This window comes from Pantherophis guttatus, chromosome 7, assembly GCF_059756535.1.
Source record: "Pantherophis guttatus breed Tessera chromosome 7, ASM5975653v1, whole genome shotgun sequence".
In the NCBI taxonomy this organism is placed as follows: Eukaryota; Metazoa; Chordata; class Lepidosauria; order Squamata; family Colubridae; genus Pantherophis; species Pantherophis guttatus.
Genome location: NC_142069.1, coordinates 31,513,771 through 31,536,726, shown reverse-complemented (window position 1 = coordinate 31,536,726; position 22,956 = coordinate 31,513,771). Strand labels below are relative to the sequence as shown.

At 37.4% G+C, this 22,956-nt stretch overlaps 1 protein-coding gene across 3 annotated transcripts in view; it reads right to left on the bottom strand.

Moving 5' to 3' along the window:
- Positions 1–455: 455 nt before the first annotated feature.
- Positions 456–22,956, bottom strand: part of CACNA1I (calcium voltage-gated channel subunit alpha1 I) — a 167,429-nt gene continuing 144,928 nt past the window's right edge. For 2 of the 3 annotated variants that reach the window (XM_034403489.3, XM_034403490.3), the window contains exons 28-35: positions 17,539–17,617; positions 14,890–15,011; positions 13,196–13,516; positions 12,436–12,582; positions 4,680–4,790; positions 3,237–3,402; positions 1,964–2,112; positions 456–1,303 (exon numbers count right to left, since the gene is read on the bottom strand). In XM_034403489.3, coding sequence (XP_034259380.3) covers positions 596–1,303; positions 1,964–2,112; positions 3,237–3,402; positions 4,680–4,790; positions 12,436–12,582; positions 13,196–13,516; positions 14,890–15,011; positions 17,539–17,617 — 1,803 coding nt within the window. In that variant the 3' untranslated portion in view covers positions 456–595. The remainder of the gene's footprint in view (positions 1,304–1,963; positions 2,113–3,236; positions 3,403–4,679; positions 4,791–12,435; positions 12,583–13,195; positions 13,517–14,889; positions 15,012–17,538; positions 17,618–22,956) is intronic. The other variant, XM_034403491.3, reaches the window with a different exon arrangement.

Below are 22,956 nucleotides of genomic sequence, written 5' to 3'. Positions count from 1 at the left end.
TAGTTTTTACTACCACCACCATCACCACCCCACAAAACACAACACGAATTATGCAATTTTGCTTGAAAGAGATACCCAAGCCCTAAAAATCTGGCTGGATTCCCCATTTCATTTTAAAGTTATTTTTCCCAAGACCCTGCCCTTTTCATACTTAGCACTTTCTGGAAGTCCTAAGCTCTCTGTAAAAAAAATAAATAAATCATTCTATATATCTGTACATATATATTTGTATATGCAGAGGGCTAAATAGCTGCATCCAGCCAGCTAGTTATTTGGTTGGAGTGTCTTCTTCACCCTCTTAACTTTGTCCCACTGTCATCTTTGCAGAGGTAGTGGCACCCTGCAAATGTGGGATGTTCTCATATTGCTATCACTCTCTCAAGTCTCTGAGGTATGGTACAAAAGTCTTGTTTTCCACACATACACACAAGCGGACACACATACACACGTGCACACATACAGACATACATATTTATATTTTGTGTGGTTGCTTTTTTCCCTTTCCACAGTCCTCTCATTGGGAACTGCTGTTAGGAAGTGGCAACCAGAACAAGCCTCTTTCACATTTCATCCTTCCTCCCAGCCGCAGGGAGACTCATCTATGTCTCTTGCTGACTCTGGTCCCCAGCTGCAACTCAGAAGGAACTGGGGGGCTGTGGTCTGGAGTCCCAATTTTGTCTAAGCCCTCTGGTACATCACCCTCTCTCGGAGAAGGGCTGTTCTTGCAGAAGTCTGTCACCCAAGATGGCATGGATAAAAAACCCCTTGGGTCAACTGAGTAGAACTGCTTGGCTTCATTTGCTGCAGAACTCCGTGAAGAAGAGTTGGCATGGAGACTGCTGGTGCTGTTGCACTTCTTCACAAGTGCCAGAGCTTGAGATGGAGGAGGTGGTGAAAAGAGAGAAGTCAGAGAGAAACTGCTGAGGGTCTCTGACTGCTCACTGCTGTTGCCTCCTCCCCTTAGGCTGCTCCCTATCCCTTCTTCATCAGAAGGGTCCATGGAATCATGATAAGTACAACCTGGGCTAGTGCTTCCTCCACTGCTGTGGCTCCGCTGGTGCCTCCTGATGTTCTGGAGAGTGAAGATGCCACGGCCCCTTATGCTTTGCCTTCGGGAGGCAGGGGAAAGCGGGACCACCAAAGCTTTTTGGGTGGCTGCTGGCACTGGGCATAATACGACCGGGAGATCTAGGGTACACTGGGGTGAGTCACTAAGGTTTAAACTGTCTTCCAGTGTGGTCTGCAAGCTTCCTTCTGAGCTATTGCTCCTGCCATCGTCAAGGGAAGTGTCACTCTCTGTGGTCTGCAAGGCCAAGAAATAACAAACAAACGAAGTCAGTCTTCATATTCAGACAAGGAGGAAGGCATCAATTGCAACGTTATACATCAACTAACAAAAGTTTGCCACTTTCATCTGGCAGCACTAACCAGTTAGTATGAGGACACAGTTCTGATTCTTAGCTGTCTTAACTGTCAGTCAACAATATCAGCTGAGAACAATAGTGTATTAACATCATTGCAAGGAACCTGGTTGACTAAAACATTTCATTGGTGTCTCTTCTCACACCCAATATTAGCCATAAATAGACTGATCTTCCATCAATCTGTCTTAAAAAGACATTTCAGATATAAGGTCCGCTCACACTCTCACTGTAGGTTTATTTAATAGACAGGCCTCTTGGTTATTAGAATACATAGGTTTAATTAGAAGGCTCCCAATGTTATATGGGACTCATCCATATAACTCAGCCGCCTTGAGTCTTCGGAGAAAGGCGGCATACAAGTTGAACAAATAAAATCCATTTTTTAACCTGGATTGCATAATTTGGTATGCATCTGAAATTTGTGTTAAATGGAGAACACAAAGTTTATCAATTTTTTCTCCTGAAGCACTTTCCTCATGTCTATGTATGGTTCAACCCTGGTGGACATAGGGGAGACAAAGTCATTATAGGAACATTACCTGGTGAATAAGTGAGGAGTTTACATTTGGAGATTGCAGTGAGGCCCAGGAAGCTTGCAGAGAGATTTTAGGAAGCTTCTCTGGACAAGATACTTTCTCTTGACTTGGCAGTTTAGCAGAAACATCTGGGAGAAAAAACTCAGTTTCAACTGGCAACAGAGAATGGGGTCCAGAAAACAAGAGGGATTTGGTAAAATCAGGAGAAAGACATAAAAGAGAAGAAATTAAGTTTCCACTTTCAAGTTTTTTTATCGGGCAGAAATCTAAAAAGTCAATTTAAGTTATGTTCAATGGGAAAATCAAACTACTTGCAATCATGCATCATGCATCTTGTTCCCTTACAACTCCAGCCTCTTTCTTTGGTAGCTGTTTAGGAAGCACTAATTCATTTTGCTCTTGGTTGGCACATCTAACATGTTGGCTAACATGTTTCCTGTTCCTTGGATAATTTTCCCTAAGAGAACACAGTCAATAATTTGAGCGTGGTCTATAGTATTAGACAAATCAGCACTTGCCAGTCAAGCAGCATGAGGGATTTTGGCAATGTTTCAGGCTTTTCTTCACATACATCAGGGTTTCACTTTGAAATCTCTTTGGTTTTAAAATGTAAAGTAATTCTAGCTACCTTTTCATGAGGCTTAAAAGTTGTTCTAGTCATTATGTCTCACAATAACTTAATTCATAGGATTATTATAAGAGGCAGGAGCTATCTATGCTGCCCTCATGATTTTTGAAAAACAATGGAAAAATAAACAAATTAACACTAGAATGATCAGAAGGGTGAGTTTAGGCACTGAGTTAAGAGAACCCTTAAAACACAGATGAACATATGGGAAAGAAAACATTATGATACTTCAAACGTACAAAATTACGAAGTTAATACTTGCCTTTTACAATACAGTTTCCTTGACTACAGATAACATATGAAACATATTGCAGAGTTTCTAACTCTGTGTCTTTCAGATATGTCTCCTAGCTACTGTCCGTGATGAAAATATTGGACACATTTGGAATAATATACCCAATTGAAAAAGGCTGAGGTATTGTGTTAAATGATATCTGTATACAGTACCATTTTCTATTCCTAGATCAGTGAGTGAAAAAAAAACCTTTGGAAAACATCAATTTATTCATAACTATATTGTTTATAACTGATGCATTTTTTCATGCCTATAGCTGAATACATCCCATTAACATGAAAGAGCTCTTTAAAAAAGTAACTATCTCTGTTGGGTACCATATTAGTTCAGGTCAACTATGTGGCATTGCCTACCTTCATTGGTCTCATTATTTAGCCAAGACTGAGCTCGACTGAAAGGGATTTTTTCCATTTCATACTGGTAGCTTTCTGGAGGCAGAGAAGATCCTGTATTTGTTAAAGGGAAGAGACATTCTTCCACGTTTGTATTCCTTGTAGAATTAGGGCTGTCTTCACCATCCTAGTCAGAATAAAGATATTTGTCTCATGAAACTTCGTAAAAAGGAAACAAAATTATTTAAATAAGAGGAAACTTTGCAAGTTTGAAAAAATGTGCTCAGGTATCTATCTGATACATTGTCAGAGGGCATTAAATTCCCATTGGCATTTAATCATGATATGAATATGCCCTGTCAAATTCTTTATTTTGTTCCCTCTCCATGATATTATTTTCATTTTAGCCATTCTGTGGCAGTACAATCAGATGACTATCCAGAACCTCTTGAACACTTCAATCTTGCACAAGTATGTTACTGGGGCTTTTGGTACTCTGTCATTCCCCCCACCCCCCACTTTTGGGAAAAAGAAGCAGGCAGAGAAGGTAACTCTATAAGTAGCTTCTTATGGCCTGCTAAACAACTGATTGTTTGGCTCTAGGAACAGCCTAAGAAAGCCAGAAAGATTGTCCCATTTTACTGAGCTTCCATGTCATTCCACAGATCAGTTATCTGATGCGATTCAGGATTGGCAAGTGGATTCCCAAGAGAATTGTAAAACAGAAATGCCAACAGAGAATGTAATCAATTGCTTTTTTAACATGCCAAAACAGAATCTATAGAAGAGGAGAGGGATCAGCAGTTAGAACATAAACTTTTATGTTATGCAGCTTTAGTTTTCAGCTAGCTTATGGAGGATTGATAACACTAACTGAGCTGTGGGGAAAGATGCTAGATGCATATCAAAGCTTTATTAGAGCTCTTGATTGAGGTAATTTGCTTTATACATTTCAGCAATTGACTTCCCTTATTGAAAAAGTTCTGGTGGAAAATGAAAATGTTCCATATGTACATATGGACTTCATGTTTCATGAAGGAATCTGTATCAGGAATAATATGATGAAACAAGTAGGATGTAACATGCACCTCTTGTTATGGCCCTATATGAGCTTAGGCAATGCAGTTTCCTTCACTAGTATGGTCTTAAGTATTAAGTTTTAATACTCTCTCGAAAGCTCTAAAACTTTATAGTTTTAAGATTCCAATTTTTGCACACTTGTGTGAAATGGACTCATTTTATGCAGCCATCAATGTCATTCCAATAAAACAAGGTAAATAAAAAGTGTGGCCCCAGTGATCAAAAATGTGATACACTTGATATACAGCATAGTAAATTAATTCAGAACGTTTAAGAAAAAGTCCCATAGAATTTTGTCATCCATCCATCCACCTACCACCCACCACTCCCTGAAAAAAATGGATTCTTTCAAAGGAAGGTAGTCCCTATATATAAATAATTTACCTTTTCCTTAGGGCTTGGCTGGTCAATGTTGGAACTATCTCCATCATCTCCTAGCAGGATAGAAGACTTATCAGAATTGAGCGATAAGGCCTCCATTTCAGCCAGCTGGATCTATAGTAAGGGGGATGGGTGGATTTCAGGAAAGAAGCTGTCAAACACTCTTAACCGTCACATTGCTTTAGAAAAGAGATTGAAGACAAGGAAGAAGGTCATACTTGACATACTTTACAGAGCCTTAACTCAATTTTACATATCATGAAAGATTTTTAGGGTGAGATGAGGATAAACAAAAATAAAATACACTTTTCTATGATGGACCATGTCATCTGAAGAATTCTCCATTTCATCTTCTGTGGAAGGAAAATAGAAAGTCTTTCAATCTCACCAGGAGTGGTTCCATAATATATAATGTACATTCAGTATAACTGAGTCTACATTAAGAGACTGAGAAATCTCTGAGAAGAATTCCTAGAAGATAGTCTGGGGATCATTGAGAAAAGAACTGCCTTGTCTTGGAAAGCAGTGTTTATTTCCATCAACAGGCAAGTTTATGGCTATGGTGAAGCCTTCATTTCAACAGTAGTAATCATGCAATTCATATGAAAATCATGTAGCTGTATGTCTTTTCTTTATTATTTTTCACTTACTTTTTACCTCTTGAGCTTAATTTCAACTCACTAATTTACTAGTTAGTACTACTTACTAACACAAATTATTTATTTCCAATTTACTGAAAAAAGAAATAATTCTATTCCTTGTTATTATTCAACTTCTGTTTTCATTTTCTTTTTAAACAAAATTCTACATTATGATATTATGATATTCCTTATTTTCACATCTCTCACTCAAATTGCTGGGTTTTAATTTGCTTTCTACAACAAATAATCCCCCAACACTATCTCTCCATCTTCTTTAAGTATCACCATCCTTGATGAAAGGATGAAGGGATTCTCCCCCTTTCATTTTATTATCTTCTATTTTATTTTTCATTTTACCAATCTTACTATTCTTCACTTTAAAAGTACTTTTTCCATTTAATGGCAGTCTCTAAGGAACTTTTGAACCTATTTTGATATTGGCTCTTTCTTGGTTATTATTTTATCTCTATCATTATGACCTAATTTGAGAGATCTTCAATAAAGTTCTGCTTTCCTGTATTTGTGCAGAATATTTTGCTGGTGTAAACAGTGGCAAAGAGTGATATGGAGAGCTGATGGCTTTGGACAGGATCTGTAACAGAATTAGTGGCAATGCCAAATATTAGGACTCCTTCAGACGACAGTTCATTTGGAATTAATGGAAGATATGACTGAAGTAGATTTCCAAAATGGTAATCCACTATCATGATGTAATCTGTCACACATTATAATGATGGCAATCTTCACAGCACTAAAGCCAAGGTATTTCCACGGAGGCTATCTGCTGAACTACTACTGTTTAGATCACTGTGAACAAATCCAGTGCCTAGTTATGTCAGCTTAAATGCTTTCAAGATCAACAGGATTTATGCATGCTTCTTAGTGTGCTGGATTGTGTCCAAGGATGCATAATATTGAAGTTTTTACCAAACACAGCCACCACTAATCATCTACACATTTAAAAAAGAAAAGAAAGCCAGCATCACATCACATCAAAACACAACACAACTACCAGCCACAATATCTGTACATATTATACAAACACAAACTTTGTATGAATGACACCTCTAACTAATTTAGTAAACTATCATATGCCTAACTGAACTTCACATGAAAACATGCTTAATTGTTCCAGGAGTGATTTAGATTCAACAAAAAAGCTGTAAGATTATTATTAATAGCCATCTCCAATTAGAAATGGTAGATCACTTGATTAATGTTGCATTGTTACTTTGTAAGACATGAACTTCTTTTCTATTGAATACCAGGACAAAAAGAACACCCTAATAAAGAATAAAATAAAATATCAAGCTCAAATCTACAAGCCTCCATTATATATTAATATATCTTGTGAAGACAATTAGCTATTTTGTATACCTCCAGTATGAAGGCTAAATAAATTATTTAAAAAGTTTTCTGACACCACACTAGAATAATACCAAGTAGAATAAAAGATTACTTCAGTGAGATATATTTGAACACTATAGACTGCCTAGACTACAGGATACTTAAATGTGTTAAAATATATTAAAAACCTAATTTCTGCAGAACTAAATTCATAGTTTCTTCTGTGATTAAGCTGCTTTACCTCTGTATCTTGTTTCAGATGAAAAGTTAATAGAATTAAACTAATTTATTTTCGTCTCAATTTATATTTAAATGTATGTGAATAAATTGAGCATTTTGGAAATCAAGATCTGTGTACCACCTGTGAGCAACTGATATTAAGAAGTGAGTTTCTGAAGGAAAATGTAGTTAGAAATGTTGTAACTTGTTTCTAAATATGTTCTTAAAATCAAGATTAAATTTGGTTTGGTTTTTTCCTTGAATTATTAACACAAGTATATTACAAGACAGGAAAGGGAGTTGTATAGTTTGCTAACCCTGGTAGATTTTGGTTTAAAATTCTGAGTGATTATTTATTTTTTTCTATAATTGTTATACAGATTCAGATTTACTATCATTACAAATATTTTGTGATATATAACCACTGAGTCCTTCTCACAAGCCAGCAATGCAGCTACAAATATTGACCGATTGAAAATATATTAATGGACCAAAACATGAAAAATGTTAAATAACATAAAGGGGTGGGAGTTTTTTTGTTTTTGTTTTAAAAAAGGAAATTTATCAATTAAACCTGAAAGATGCTCATGTTTTAGCAAATTAAAGAATCGAAATGCTCACTGCTTGGACATAAATTACTTAACAAATCCCATTGTAATGACATAATCTGAGTTATTTCAAAAAGGGTTGCATGGATGAACACCAGCTAAATATATCCTTGATCACTATCCTCTGTAAATGGTTTAAAGCCATTATATTATCCTACTTATTGTTTGACAATGCCTACGGAAAAGTGATTGAAAACAACGTACTGCAGGGAATGAACCATTTTGCTTGTAGGCTTTACAGATGTGAGGGAGTCTAACCCATCTAGAAGAAGTTTCTCCAAAATGAAACTGGAAGAATGTAACAGTAAAGCTATATTGTTGCCAAGAAAATTATATGGATATAGCTAAAATATTTCAATACGCTTGAGTGACAGATGATAAAACTTGCACATCAGAAGGCCCTCTTCCAGTTACTGGGGAAGAATGTCAAACTTTCACCGTGTATGATGAACATGGATGGACCAGATCCAAAAGGAAATTTGGTTACAGTTATTGGAGATGGATTTTTTGTTTAGAAGGACTCATCATTAGAACCTGGGATCTGAGATGTATGCACACAACAAAAGTGAAATGATTGAAGAGGAAATAAAGTGTACTAAAAGGATACTGTATTTTAGGTTCAGTTGAATTTTGGTGAATCAAATTAAATGGTTATTTCTATTCAGGGCATGAGACTATTCTAACAATGAGCAGCAAAAAAAAGGATATCACAATATATGGGTTTGCTACACTTTGAGACAGGATAATATATTAGAACTAGTGGATATGCAGTGAACATCAATGTTATACAAATGCATGCACCTGCTACACATGATGGTGAAACATACTGAGGGATTCTGTAACAAATTGTAAGCAACACTAAATCCAACATCAAAAGATGACTCGGTATTACTAATTGATGACTGGAATGCAAAAGTCGGAGAATCAAAGAAATCTGGATTTATAGAAAGTTTGGACTGCATAAACACAATAATGAAAGAGATAGGTAAATCAAGTTTTGTGGAGAGAATTATTTGTTTACTGCCAATTCCTGCTTCACATCCTCTCTTTTATAGTTAAATCACATCAAAGGAAACAGAAAAGGGGGAAGTGAAATCCAGTTTGTCAGAATACTTCCAGGTACAGACTGTGGCTCATATCTTGAAAAGATTTAACAATATATGGGTTAAATTTACAGAATTAAAAAAAAAAAAACAATCCTAGGTGTAAGATTGGTAAAAATGTACGACCAATGTGAAGACAGATTTAACATGAGTAACTTAAGTAAAAGAAAACAGAGAATGTATGGAAAGACATAAGAGACACATGAATATTTAATAGGAAAAAACATTATTTTGGCTAATGAAATGTCTGCAAGAAAACAATCAAGCTCAGAAAGCATCAAGGACCCCTCATAGGAAAAAAAAAGGTCAAAAGGTCAATCAGCTTTCCATACAAATGATTATTAATGTTGAATATTAATAAGGGAGTGAAGCCGAAGTATGAAGGCTTCACTCAGGTCCGCCATTCCGGCAGGAAAAATAGTTAGATCTCATTGGTTGAACCCTCTGACAGCTCCCTATAAAAGGGCAAGCTGTCAGAATAAAGAGCTGTTGTTTTGTTGGAGAATCAGTGTCCTGCCTCTTCTATCTCCCTATCTAACAATTAAAGCAAATAACAATACAACAAAAACAGCAATAAATTTTTTTGAAAGTAAAATAAAGGATACAAAGAATAAAGGATAACATTTGTAAACATGAAGAATAGACTAGACTAGACTAGACTAGACTAGACTAGACTAGACTAGACTAGACTAGACTAGAATAGAATAGAATAGAATAGAATTTTTTTATTGGCCAAGTGTGATTGGACACACAAGGAATTTGTCTTGGTGCATATACTCTCAGTGTACATAAAAGAAAAGATATGTTCATCAAGAATCATAAGGTACAACACTTAATGATAGTCATAGGGTACAAATAAGCAAACAGGAAACAATATCAATATAAATCATAAGGATACAAGTAACAAAATTACAGTTATACAGTCATAAGGAAAGGAGATGGGTGGTGAGAACGATGGGAAGATTAATAGTAGTGCAGACTTAGTAAATAGTTTGATAGTGTTGAGAGAATTGTTTAGCAGAGTGATGGCATTCGGGAAGGATGTACAACCAAATACAGAGTCAAATAAGAAATGACAGGGAATCAAAAATGTCAACATAGAAAAGAAATAGTAAGAATGTGATAATTAGGAGTTTAAGAAGGCCAAAAAAAAAAAAAAAAAAAAGATCATGAAAATCTACAGTTTAGGTAGGACTTCTCAAGATTAATCCTGGAAGAATGAAGGCAAATAAGGTTAAAGGAAGATTGACAGATGCACATTGAAATATTTTCTAAAAAGGCATTATAGGAGAGAAAATTTGCAGAAAGAGGATATATACCGAAACTGACTCTGCTGGAAAGTAAGTTACAAAAGATGAAGAGACAAGTGCTAACAGTGCTACATCAACAAATATACAATAAGCCTATGAGGCTTAGATCTGTGTATATACTGATTTGAAAGAAGAATGATGCAAGAAGTGTGTCAATTACTTAATGCACTAATTCCTTGTGTAAGCAATATCTTCTTATGTTCTTATAAACAGAATCAAACATGGAGAATAAATGTGAAATGGATAGGCAGGTTTCAGGCAAGGCAGAAAGATAAGAGATCTTAATATAAGACAGATAATGGGGTGAACAAGAGGAAGTCTTATCTTTGATTTATTGATTATAGCAAGGCCTTATGTAGATTATGCCTCGATATATGTTTATTAAAAGTAAAGATGGGCAGTGTGCTAAAGAATTAAGGAGTTTAGTTGAAGGGAACAATACATTTAGACAAGTTCATGAAAGCTAAGTACATTTATATGATCAGAATATATTATAAGAGCAGAATAATTAAATCAATTATACTTCCAGCAGCATTGTATAGTTTGAAACTGGGTTACACAAAACAGATGCTTTTGGACAGTGGATCTGGAGATAGTAACTGAGAGTTTCAATCCATCCTGGATCTAATCAAGACTGACTGTTTCCTTGAGGTGATGTTCAAATCATCATTTGCATGTGATAGGAGTGGATGATGATCTAGAAATAACTGTATTTGTCAAGTAGACAAGGGAAGACAATGGAAAAGATGGAAGAACAGGCTCAAAGACTTTAGAGGAATATTACTGAAAGGACTACAAGGTAGATAAGCTAAAACAGCCATGCAGTTGCCAGGAATCCAGCCCCATATAGAAGCACCTGTCATATTTATAATTTATAAATGCATTATGTATGAGTCATTTATAATGCATTTGGCATGTTTAAGAGATATTTCTTATACTTTTCTTACATGTTAGGATGCAAATTGTTACAGAAAGGGCATTGATGGAATGTGGGCTAGAGTCTCACATTCTATCAAAGCCAGCAGCCCAGGTTTGACACAAGAGTGCCAGGCGATGGGATGAGCTCCCATCCTAGCTACAGCTCCTGTCAACCTAGCAGTTTGAAGTGAGAGTGGATAAAAAGTAGGTACCACTTGAGCTCTGGCTCAATGGCCTTGAAATGGAGATGAGCACCGCCCCTATAGACAGCAACGATTAGCAGAATAAAATCTACAGGGACCCCTTACCTTTCCAGTATGATGGTAGGTAAGCTATAAAAATGGGCCAATGAGATGCAATGCATTGGACAGATATGTTGCTGGCATGAAGTGTTTCTTGGATTAAATACTTTTTATCTTGGCAAGGTTTTTTTGACAGTATAGTAATTTAAATTAAGTTTGGACTATATCAGTTAATAAAAGAGTTTCAGCACACTGATACTTCAGGAAAGACTGAGATGCTGAATTATTTTAGAAGACTTGGATGGTAGTTTTGAAGGTCATTCCAGCTGCACTTGTGCATGTGTAACCACTTTGCTGGTGATTCCAATGGAAGTGTTGTCTATACCGGCAAACCATTGAGACAGCCATGAAAGTCTTTCAAAGGAAGTGGCTTTCTTAATGTAATGCTTTGCTCACTTAACATGCATTGTGAAGCCATAAAGGAAGGAATTGTAGTGGGAGATGGGAAAAAATATGACTTGTATACTTACAATTGAATAAACATGATAACCTCAGATATTGCCAGCCTCTATGATACTTAGACCAAGATATAAAATTCCTTAGCTTTACTATCAGCCAAGTATCAAGTAATGAGATTCTTGACCTGTGAACATTCAACTGGACTTCTCTGCCCTCTGAAATCTATGCAACTAAAACATTCACATTAATTGCAAAGAATTGACAATGAATGATTCTATTAGCTAAGATATGCAAAAATTCAGACTACCTAAACTATAGTTCCTTACAACCATCACTGAATAAGAAATCTCTTTACGTCCATTTCCTATATCTTTCGCTAGCAATTTAATTAAAATTAAAGGTTCAAAACTAAGACAAAATAAAATGGTAGCCAGCATTTTAAAAACTTAAAGTGATTTTACCTTGAACTATACTGTGCTAAAGTACTTCTTAGATACCAGAAAACAGAGTTCCACTTAAAACTAAGCATATCATTTAAAAATACTCGCCAAACCTTGAAAACCATGGAACAATGCACTTTGTTCCTTTTACAAATCACTCTACAATATGCAAAACAGAATACTGTATTCTCTACAGAACTAATATTGTATCTCATCTTTCATAATGATGAAAGGGTGTTTTTTTCATATATCCTTGTCAATCTAGCTGTCTTTCCACTCAGCCTTTAGCTAACAGAAATATGCCTTTCCTCCTTTGAACGAGATGCCTTCAGGAAAGCATGTTAATGGCAAAATGTATATCAAAATTATCTATAATCAGGAGACAATCCCAAGAAGACCTTGTGCTTAGTGTGCATGTGTGCGTTCTGAAAATCATGGGATGTCCCCTCCCGTATCCTCGCACGCAGGTTACCTCTTGCTTGTCATGGTTACACTTCTCGCACATGACCGGCGAGGAGTAATGATGGAAGACGGAGCCCGATAGGTTATCGATGATCATTAACTCCCCGTCGAAGGAGTCTTTAATTATTAAAGACACACTGTCCAGCCATAAGTTCTCCTAGGGGACAAGAAAGGGGGGAGGATGGGAGACATTATTTTAAGAACTCCATGTTTTTGCTTGTTTTAGTGTTCTTTTGTATAATGTAGTTATCTTCTGCCACTTTCACTCATGCTGGTTAATTCTGTGGCAAATAGTCACATTTGAGTAAAATCCTACAGAATGAGTAAATGAGGCAGAATATAGCCCTACACAATGATGTAAAATGAAGGGGTTAGATGGATATTGGACAGAGAAGCACCACTGAAACTTGCTAAAGAACCTCACAGGTGTTCCTCAAGTTACTTTGCTAAATAATTTTGTGTTTTGCTACTGTATTTCCACTATTGTACCTTAGGCCTGCCTCATGGTATCTTTTTAAATTTTATTTTTCAACTTTTTACAAAATCCAGATTTCGTTCTATTCAGCACTAATTAGTGTTCTAAGTTCTGTCTTCATGAGAATTTTTCAGTATACCAGAACTCCTAGCCTAGAACTGAATCTTTGTCAGTCACAGGTTGTTTAAATATCCATTTTTCCATCATAACTCTCTACACTTTTCTAAACTACCTTTGTTCTCCCAAATTAATGTGCCAAAAACTTGCTAGCAGCAAGGAAAAATGCTCCGCCTACCTGTGCTGGAGAGTAACATGTCATGCATAGATGTCCTTCAGAGTCCTTTCTCCCACCTCCTCCATCTTGTCCAGGATTCAATGAGCTCGTGCTCTGAGGGCACAATCCATGTGCCATCTCAAGCTCAATCTCGGCATCCATTTCTGCATCCTCCTGTGCTTCCTTGTTGCTGTCATCTAGGTGCTTCATAAGGACAGCTACTACAACATTGATGAGGACAAATTGGGCTGTGAGCACGAAGCTAACAAAGTAGAGTGGAGAGATGAACTGTAGGTTGCTCAGGCAGCTCCGATCATCATGAGTGCAGTCACGTAGTGTATCCTTGAGGAATTAAGTTAGGCCAAAAAAGTGAAAAACAAAAAGAAAGAAAACCAAACAATTCCCCATACAACACATAGACATAAGCACAAAACACAGAGAAAAGGGAAAAGTTATTTTTAAAAAATGAAGACAAAAATTAGCTGCTTTCTCAATCAAAATATTTAAACAAGACTCAAGATTTCTGATGTATGATATTTCTGGAAACAGAATTTTCTCACTCCAACCTCTACTTCATTAATTCTATCACTTTCTGGATCCACAAGAAATCTGTCACATAGGTAAGTCCCAATTAACTACAAAATGATATCCCTTTTTATCTTAGCACACATGAATAGAAAGTAATGCAGCAATGACATATCTATCCCTGTCCCATGTTCCAATATTCTATTGAGACAGAGCATTTTGCACTTTGAGATATATATATTTTATAGTACTGAGGATAGCTGGCTGGAGAATTCTGGGAGTTGAAGTCCACAAGTCTTAAAGCTGCCAAGTTTGAGGACCTCTGGTCTATGCCAACATGTCACTTTGAAGAGCCCACTTATGTGAATTTGATACTATCCTGCACTGGATCCAAATTAGGACAGATATGGGATAGTGATCCTACAGAGCAAGATAATATGAGTGAGTATCTGTATGAAACAGAGAATTTATGAGGGTTGCCTTAGCCAAATCACAACATTTTGTCCAACGAGTTGGTCTAATTTGTATTACTACAGTACTCAAAATCTATTTGCTACCAAAATGTTATATTTTAAACCTTATTTTACGAGATGGTTGACTGTAGCTATCCCAATGGAAGTGTCATCTGTGGAAGCACATGCATGCCCAGAAGTTCTCTAGGGACTCCAAGCAACTGCTCCAATCTAAAAGCAGCTGAGGCTGTTTTATGGCCTTGAGAAACAGATTCACAGAGGCACTTTGTGTGTTATGCACCTCCTCAAATGATTTCCTGGGCTCAATATTCTTTAGCTTTAATGGAGCCATAAAAAGATTTGCATTGCCATAGCTCTTATATGATGCTTCAAGAATGACAGTTTGTTTATGTGGTGTCTTAGTATTATACTATCCCTTCCCTTCCCTCTTGTCTATTCAGGAATTCACACTCCATACAAGCTCTAAAAATGTTGCAAAAAAAATTTCATCCCATCCCCCAAATGATGGGATAGATGTATCATGCCAGGTTCTGTCTATCATTATCAATAACATTCTAACACTTCTTGTAATGCCAGGCTTTTGCAATCATTGATTGGATAGTTGCAATGTAGAAATCACAATATACACAGTATGCTTTAAGCTCACCATAGGACCCTGGCAACTTTCCTTTTGTTCATGACAGCACAAAAAATGTCTCCAGAAATGGCCTCAATTACCTTCATAATGCCATTCCAGTTGTCACCAGTGGAAACCTGGAAAAGTGTGAGAAAGGCCATTCCAAAATTCTCAAAGGTAGCATGGCGGCTCATTCCTTCACATGGGTTCTCATCATTGCATACTGAAAAGAAGGGGTTTTATACATGAAAAAATAGGCACGACACTGAAGTTTAAGGTTTGAAAAGGCAATTTATAAATTTTAATCTTGTCTTTACAGTGTATGCAAACCTAGATAGAAGAATGATCTAATCAACATACGATGACCTTTAAAAGAACCAAGATGAGAAGATACTCTTATATTTTTTGCAAAATGCATATGTGTTCTGTAATGTATACCAAACTGGTTTCAAATAATAATAATGTGTCTTATTTTCCACATATCTGCCTTATAACCTCCTTCTCTTTCTCCAAAACTTATTTCTCTGTTGCTTTTAGATTACGCTTATTAAAAAATATGTTTCCTTGAAATGAATTAGCATGCATGCGAAATCAACAAATATATTGTTAAAAGTAGGAAGAGTGACCAAAATAAGTGACTGAACTTCCATTCAAATTCTAATTTATTTCAAGACTTATAAGGCTGTCAAATAATGTAATTTTGGGCAGTGTCCAGCATAAAAAAATAAAGAAAAAACCCACCATATAATAATAACCTGATATAACATATAAATAAAACTTACACATAATAGAATAACCAAAAGGGAGGACTCTCAATTGGCTCCTAATGTCTAGCAGAAGAGACAGGTCTTAATGAATTCCCTAAAGGTTAGGAAAATGGGACCTGTTGTATGTCAGAGAGTAGGGAGGGGAGAGAGATAGTTTCAAGAACAGGAGCAACCACAGAAAAGCCATGCCCTCTAGATTGCATAAGATGACAAGATCTAAAAGATGGAACCTGAGGCAGGTCCTCCCTGTGGAGAATGTGGGGTGGACAGATGTTCTTGGTAGAAGGCGGTCCCTCAAGGAACCTGGTCCTATACCATGTAGGGTTTTAAAGTGATAACCAGTACCTTGAAGCATACCTATTGGAAACCAGTTAGGCTTGTAGAATATGGTTTACATTGGCATAATGAGATGTGTCCATAACTCTCTGCATTGCTACATTCAGGATCCACTGAAGCCTCCAGATGATTTTCAAGAGCAGCCCCATGTGGAATGTATTGCAATAGGCCAACTGAGAGGTGACCAAGGTGTGAGTGACCATGAATAGGGCCACCTGGTCCTAGAATGAGTGCAACTGGCTGATAAGGTGCAGTGTAAATGCAGCCTTGGTGACAGCTGCCACCTGCTCATCAAGCAGGAGCCCCCAGATTGCACACCAAGTCTGAATGGGATATGTCATCCCATCCAGAATCTAATATGGGCATTTTGTAACTCCTGGATCTGGAGGACTCAAAGAGATCAGTAAATGACTATTTCTGTTGTTTTCTCAGTGCACAAGCCAAAATGTGGTTGAAAACAGAGTGAAGACAGAAGCAATTCAACAGAAATAGGGAAATAATGAGGCAATCTAGTCCATTGTGGTACTTATACCAGTGGGTTGCCCCTGGTTCAGACTGGTTCGCAAGAACCGGTAGAAAATCCGGCGGGAGGCTCTGCCCACCACCCTGGATGTTGTCATCGGCAATCTGCGCATGGGCAGAAGCAAAGCGCGCACGTGAGTGAAGCGAGATCCTGTTGCGAACCCGTAGTAAAGGTAAGTAGAACCCACCCCTGACTTATACATGTTTACTTCAATTACTATAAAATCTGGCCATTATCACTAAGGGCAAATGGGTTATAAAGAGATGAATTAAAGCTATTATAACTATATAGGTTTAGCCCTGGGTTTCTGAAAAGTAGGTTGTAAAATGGGATTTGATGGGGTAAAACCATTAACTCCTTGTTCCTTGGTTATTATTATCATTTAGCGGTTTTAAAATAAACTATGCTTAAAGGACAAAGAGATGAATTTTTCTTAAAATGATTCTCCTTAATAATCTCCCATGTTACGACAAAACAAAGACATAAGGAAAGTAGATGTTATGAAGAAAAAATACAGATGAAGGGTCCCTTCCAAAGATAAAAAAGTGGCAACAGTAATTCTATTCTTTTTCAATATTAGAAATGCCTTAAAGATTAAGAAAATAAAATTATTTGTCTCTGAAGAAATTGGTAGAAAAATATGAATTGCCTCCAACATTAAATAATTATCTATCTTGCACAGTATAGCAATAGCACTTAGACTTATATACTGCTTCAGTATCAATGTACAGTATCAATGGAAACGCTTAGACTAACTGTGGGCAATATGCAAGAGGAGTCCCTGACATGTTAAATTTCTTAATAAGATAAAAACAATCAGAAATATACTTAGATCATTCAGCTAACGTGAAACCGTCCATTTGGAATTCAGTTTAAATATATATAAAAAAGGAGAGCAGAGCCCTTGAAGTTGCCCATAAACAATCACTCAGACAGCAGAACAAGCAAGCATGCATGTATGTAAGTTATCTAATTACTGTCCTTAAGGTGCATTACATTTCTATTTAAATCATAGGAATTATTTCTTAGCATACTATTTTGGTAATTCCTCCCTCTTTGTGTATGTGTGTGTGTGATGTAATTGGTGTTTGCAATTCCACCTTTCCTTATGCTGGAAAACTTACCAAGTTTGCCAAAAAGCTCCACTCCTAGAGCAGCATAGATGAAAAAAAGGAGCATGAAGAGGAGTCCAAGATTACCAACCTGTAAGTAAATCAAATTAATGTCAAATAATTCATAGGAACCACAAGAAAAAAACCCCTTATTTTGAAAAAAAGAAAGAGACTGAACATATGAATTAGCACAACTGGCAGTTCAAATGTTCACCGGGATCAGACAATATAATTGGGCAATTCAAAGCACGCTTAAATGAAGTTGGGAAAAAACCTTAACACAATCCTGAAATTTATGTTTGACATGCATCATGCAGTTCCAGAGGTGCACACAGCACAAAAGGTTTGGGTGAAAGAAAGTCCATCAGAAGTTGTTACCAAATTATAAATTTTAGTGTGATAAGGAAAAAAATAAGTAAATAAAAATTCTTATAAAATTAAGTCAAATTTAATTTTTGATCTATCCCGATCGATGTTGGAGAGAGATTGGATGAACCAGAGGAGGAGTCAAACAGGGAATTAGTTTGGAATCCCTATTTGGACACAAGAGGATGAAGTCTGATTCCTGCCTCCCTCCAAATGCCATTGAACCTTATCTAGTTTTATCCAGGTGCAAATTATCAGTCTGAGAAAATCTCTGTGATAGTCTTGAGCAATAAATAGCTAATTGAACTCTTCATGTGTGGAAAAAATATTATTATTTTGAAAGATGGGCTTCCTTGGTAGCTTCTTATAAAATAGTTCCTCAAAATGAATAAATGCAGTTTTCAGAAGCCCATCACACAGTGGTGAAATCCAATTTTTTTTTGCTACCGGTTCTGTGGATGTGGCTTGATGAGTGTGGCTTGGTGGGTGTGGCAGGGGAAGGATACTTCAAAATCCCCATTCCCTCCCCCCTCCTGGGGGAAGGATATTGCTAAATCTTCATTCCCCACTCTGGGGACAGCCAAAGGTAGCATTTGCTGGTTCTCCGAACTGCTCAAAATTTCCGCTACTGGTTTTCCAGAATCTGTCAGAACCTGCTGGATTTCACCCCTGCCATCACATGTATCTGTCTGCTAGGTATTGTGGTTGACAGGCTGAGCATCATGTGGTTACACATTTCTACATGGAAACATGCGCCAAACAGACATAAAACCAAAGGATAGATGGGAAGAGAGATATAATTTTGAAATGCTTTGTTCTAAATTGCAGGGAAGCATAATGTTATGGATAACTTGGTTGTTCCCTGCAGAGTCAATGTACAAAACCGGAAAATTCAGCCTAATCACTTAAATGTAGAACATTTTTGCTGCCTTGAGTAAAACTCATGGCTTCATCTTTGCAGCTTCTATAATGTAATTTTATTAAATGTTTTAGAAAGAAGTAAGAAGGCGCTGTGCTTTTTAGAGTTCTTGGAGCAATTGCCGATTCATGCATTAGAAAACACATTTTCACATGCTGATAATTTAAGAAGAGTTTTTGGAATGGTTTTTATCCAATTGCAGAAAAAAGTAGCCTTGAGATTTCCCTGGAGCCCAGGAATGGGAGGTCAAGGATGGTAAATGCTGTATTTATTCCCAGGAGGTGGAATCAGAACATTTTATGATCTCTGAGAGTCCATCTTCTGATAATTGCTCTATGCTCTGACCGTTTGATGTTGGTCACATTGTAATAGTTTTGTATTTTTATCAAGTTAATTTTTAGTAACATTTAAATTACATTTTCTGGATCCACAGAATACTAAAAATAGAATAATGTAAAGTATGTATGTATGTATGTATGTATGTATGTATGTATTTATTTATTTTATTTTATTTTATTATTTTATTTTATTTTATTTTTTTTATTTTATTATTTTATTTTATTTTATTTTATTTTATTTTATTTTATTTTATTTTATTTTATTTTATTTTATTTTATTTTATTTTATTTTATTTTATTTTATTTTATTTTATTTCTATACCGCCCTTCTCCTGCGGGACTCAGGGCGGTGTACAGCCAAGATAAAACATAGCAAATAAAATTTAAAAAACAATTTAAAAAACAATTAAATATTTTTGGCCCAAGTTTAAAACAACCCAATTAAAACCGAATTCAGTTAAAAACTGAGAGGATGGGATCAAACCAGGCCAGCTAGATGGAATAAGTGTGTTTTCAGGGCCCAACGAAAAGTCCGGAGGTCTGATATCGTGCGTATCTCAGGGGGCAGGTCATTCCAGAGGGCAGGTGCTGCCACAGAGAAGGCTCTCCCCCTGGGGGTCGCCAGCCGGCACTGTCTGGCCGATGGCACCCTGAGGAGGCCCTCTCTGTGCGAGCGAACTGGTTGGTGGGAGGCTATTGGCAGCAGAAGACAGTCTTGCAAATACCCCGGCCCTAAGCCATGGAGCGCTTTAAAGGTGGTCACCAACACCTTGAAGCGCACCTGGAAGACCACAGGAAGCCAGTGCAGCTCGCACAGGAGAGGTGTTATATGTGAGTGCCCCGTCGCTCCCATAATCCCCCGCGTGGCCGCATTCTGGACCAACTGCAGCCTCCGGGTGCACTCCAAGGGGAGCCCCATGTAGAGAGCATTGCAGTAGTCCAGGCGGGAAGTGACGAGTGCTTGAGTGACCATGCGTAGGGAGTCCTGATCCAGAAAGGGATGCAACTGGCGTATCAGGCGAACCTGATAAAAAGCCCCCCTGGCCACGGCCGTCATATGCTCTTCTAAAGGCAGCCGTGCATCCAGGAGGACGCCTAAGTTGTGAGCCCTCTCTGTGGGGGCCAATGATTCGCCCCCAATAGCCAGCGATGGCGCCAGCTGGCTATATCGGGACGCCGGAAGCCACAGCCACTTGGTCTTGGAAGGGTTGAGTCGGAGCCTGTTTCTCCCCATCAATGCACTATAATCAATGCACTAACATTACTAGCCTAAATTGTAAAATATGATATATCTTGCCTAAAATTTCTGGAAAGTATAAAACAAGTGGTTATGGCCAGAGTTGCAGCAGGTTGCAGCAGGTTCTGACCAGTTCTGGAGAACCAGTAGCAGAAATTTTGAGTAGTTCGGAGAACCGGTAGTAAAAATTCTGACTGGCCCCGCCCCCATCTATTCTCTGCCTCCCAAGTCCCAGCTGATTGGGGGGATTTTGCAGTATCCTTCCCCCGGAGTGGGGTGGGAATGGAGTTTTTACAGTATCCTTCCCCTGCCACGCCCACCAAGCCATGCCATGCCCACCAAGCCACACCTACACAACTGGTAGTAAAAATTTTTGAAACCCACCACTGGAGGGAAGAACATTGTTCTGAGTAATGTATAAATTTGCATTGCCAAAGAACTAAACTGTGATATTAGAAATAGCAACAGATTCTCCAAAATCTTTGTATTATCTTAAAAACAACTATAAGAGCTGGTTTGCAACCATTGTGTTGAAGGCAGGGATTAACTCTTTTCTGCCTTGTTATTCTCCTGATAAAAAGCACACCACACACCACATACAACATACAACACAGTTACTATTAGCTATGGATCAGAAGGTATGCGGTTGCCTATAACTATTATACCTGGATATTTAGAATATGTAGATTCAGTGGCCAATACTGTAGCAGATAGTGTATAGAGAATAGATATCATTTCTGTTGTGGAAATAAGGGAAGGAGACATAGAAATGGTTAAACACCATTTTTCTCCGGGACTGCAATTTCAGTTCAAATTGTTTCCAATCTTCTTCTTATATATCATATCATTATTTTGATTGTCAACTACTAATACTATTTTTTCAGCAAAATTCAATTGGCATTTTATATAGTGTTAGGAATGTTATGCATATTATAGGAATGCCATAGAAAATAAATCTACAGCAGATCTTAGATTGTTAAATCATGATATAAATTCAGTATGTGTATTACTTTCTTTTTTTAACCAGTGGTTAAACCAGTGGTGGGTTTCAAATTTTTTTACTACTGGTTCTGTGGGTGTGGCTTGGTGGGCGTGGCATGGTTTGGTGGGGGTGGCAGGGGAAGGATACTGTAAAATCTCCATTCCCACACCACTCCGGGAGAAAGATACTGCAAAATCCCAATTTCTTCCCGATCAGCCGGGATGCGGGAGGCAGAGAATAGATGGGGACGGGGCCAGAATTTTTACTACCGGTTCTCTGAACTACTCAAAATTTCCACTAATGGTTCTCCAGAACTGGTCAGAACCTGCTGAAACCCACCTCTGCTTCCCTCCCTTTTACAAATTTGCAAGGTCATCCAATTATACAACATACAATATATGTATGTTGGGTAGCATACAATAAAAACTCTAATTTGACAAAGTGAAGCAAACAAATGTTGCTCAGAATTTCTGCCTGCATTTATAACTCTGTCTGCTTTTTCTATGTACTCTTTCTTTTAAGAGGATTATCTTAAATTCAAGGTTCTCTTCCTTTTAGGTAAATGCAGCATTTTTCTGGTTCCTTTGAATTAGTGCTGACTGTCGCAATTGCCTGAAAAGTTCCTGCAATTTTCTTGGAGACATTTTGGCAGTGGTTTGCCATTGTCTCTTTCTTAAGGCTAAAGAAAGTGATGGCCCAACTTCATCTACCTGGATTTATACCTAAGGCAGAACTAGAACTCATGGTCTCCCAGTTTCTAGCTTGGTGCCATCCCCAAACTTGGTGCCATCCCCAAACTATACCGAACTGATTTTCTTAAATACAGCATTAGGTAAAGGTAAAGGTTCCCCTCGCACATATGTGCTAATCGTTCCCGGCTGTAGGGGATGGTGCTCATCTCCGTTTCAAAGCCGAAGAGCCAGCACTGTCCGAAGACATCTCCGTGGTCATGTGGCTGGCATGACTAAACACCAAAGGCGCACGGAATGCTGCTACCTTACCACCAAAGGTGGTCCTTATTTTTCTATTTGCATTTTTTACGTGCTTTCGAACTGCTAGGTTGGCAGAAACTGGGACAAGTAATGGGAGCTCATTCTGTTACGCGGCACTAGGGATTCAAACCTCTGAACTGCCGACCTTTCTGATTGACAAGCTCAACATCTTAGCCACTGAACCACATGTCCCCAATACAGCATTAGTGAATATTAATAGTCTGCTTCATCTGGTAGAGGAATTAAACTATCTTATTTAGATAATTAAACTAACTAAATTATCTGAATAGATTGAAACGCATATACTGGATTGGCAAAGCATTGGCAAAGTTTCAGGGGAGAAAATGATGTCCTCAGAAAATGATGTCCTATTCCCTGGCATGTGCTCCTCAAAATAAATCAAATTCTGAAAAATTTAAATATATGACACAAAACTAACAGGTATTTTTTTTTTTTAGGATTTACTTTGAGAACAAAATCTATGGACTCTTGGTGAAAAGAATATCCAATCCAAGAGGAAAAAATAGAATCAGAATAAGGAAAATAGCAACAGAGTTACTTAACTGCTTAAAAACACTGTTCAATGAGGCCTAAAT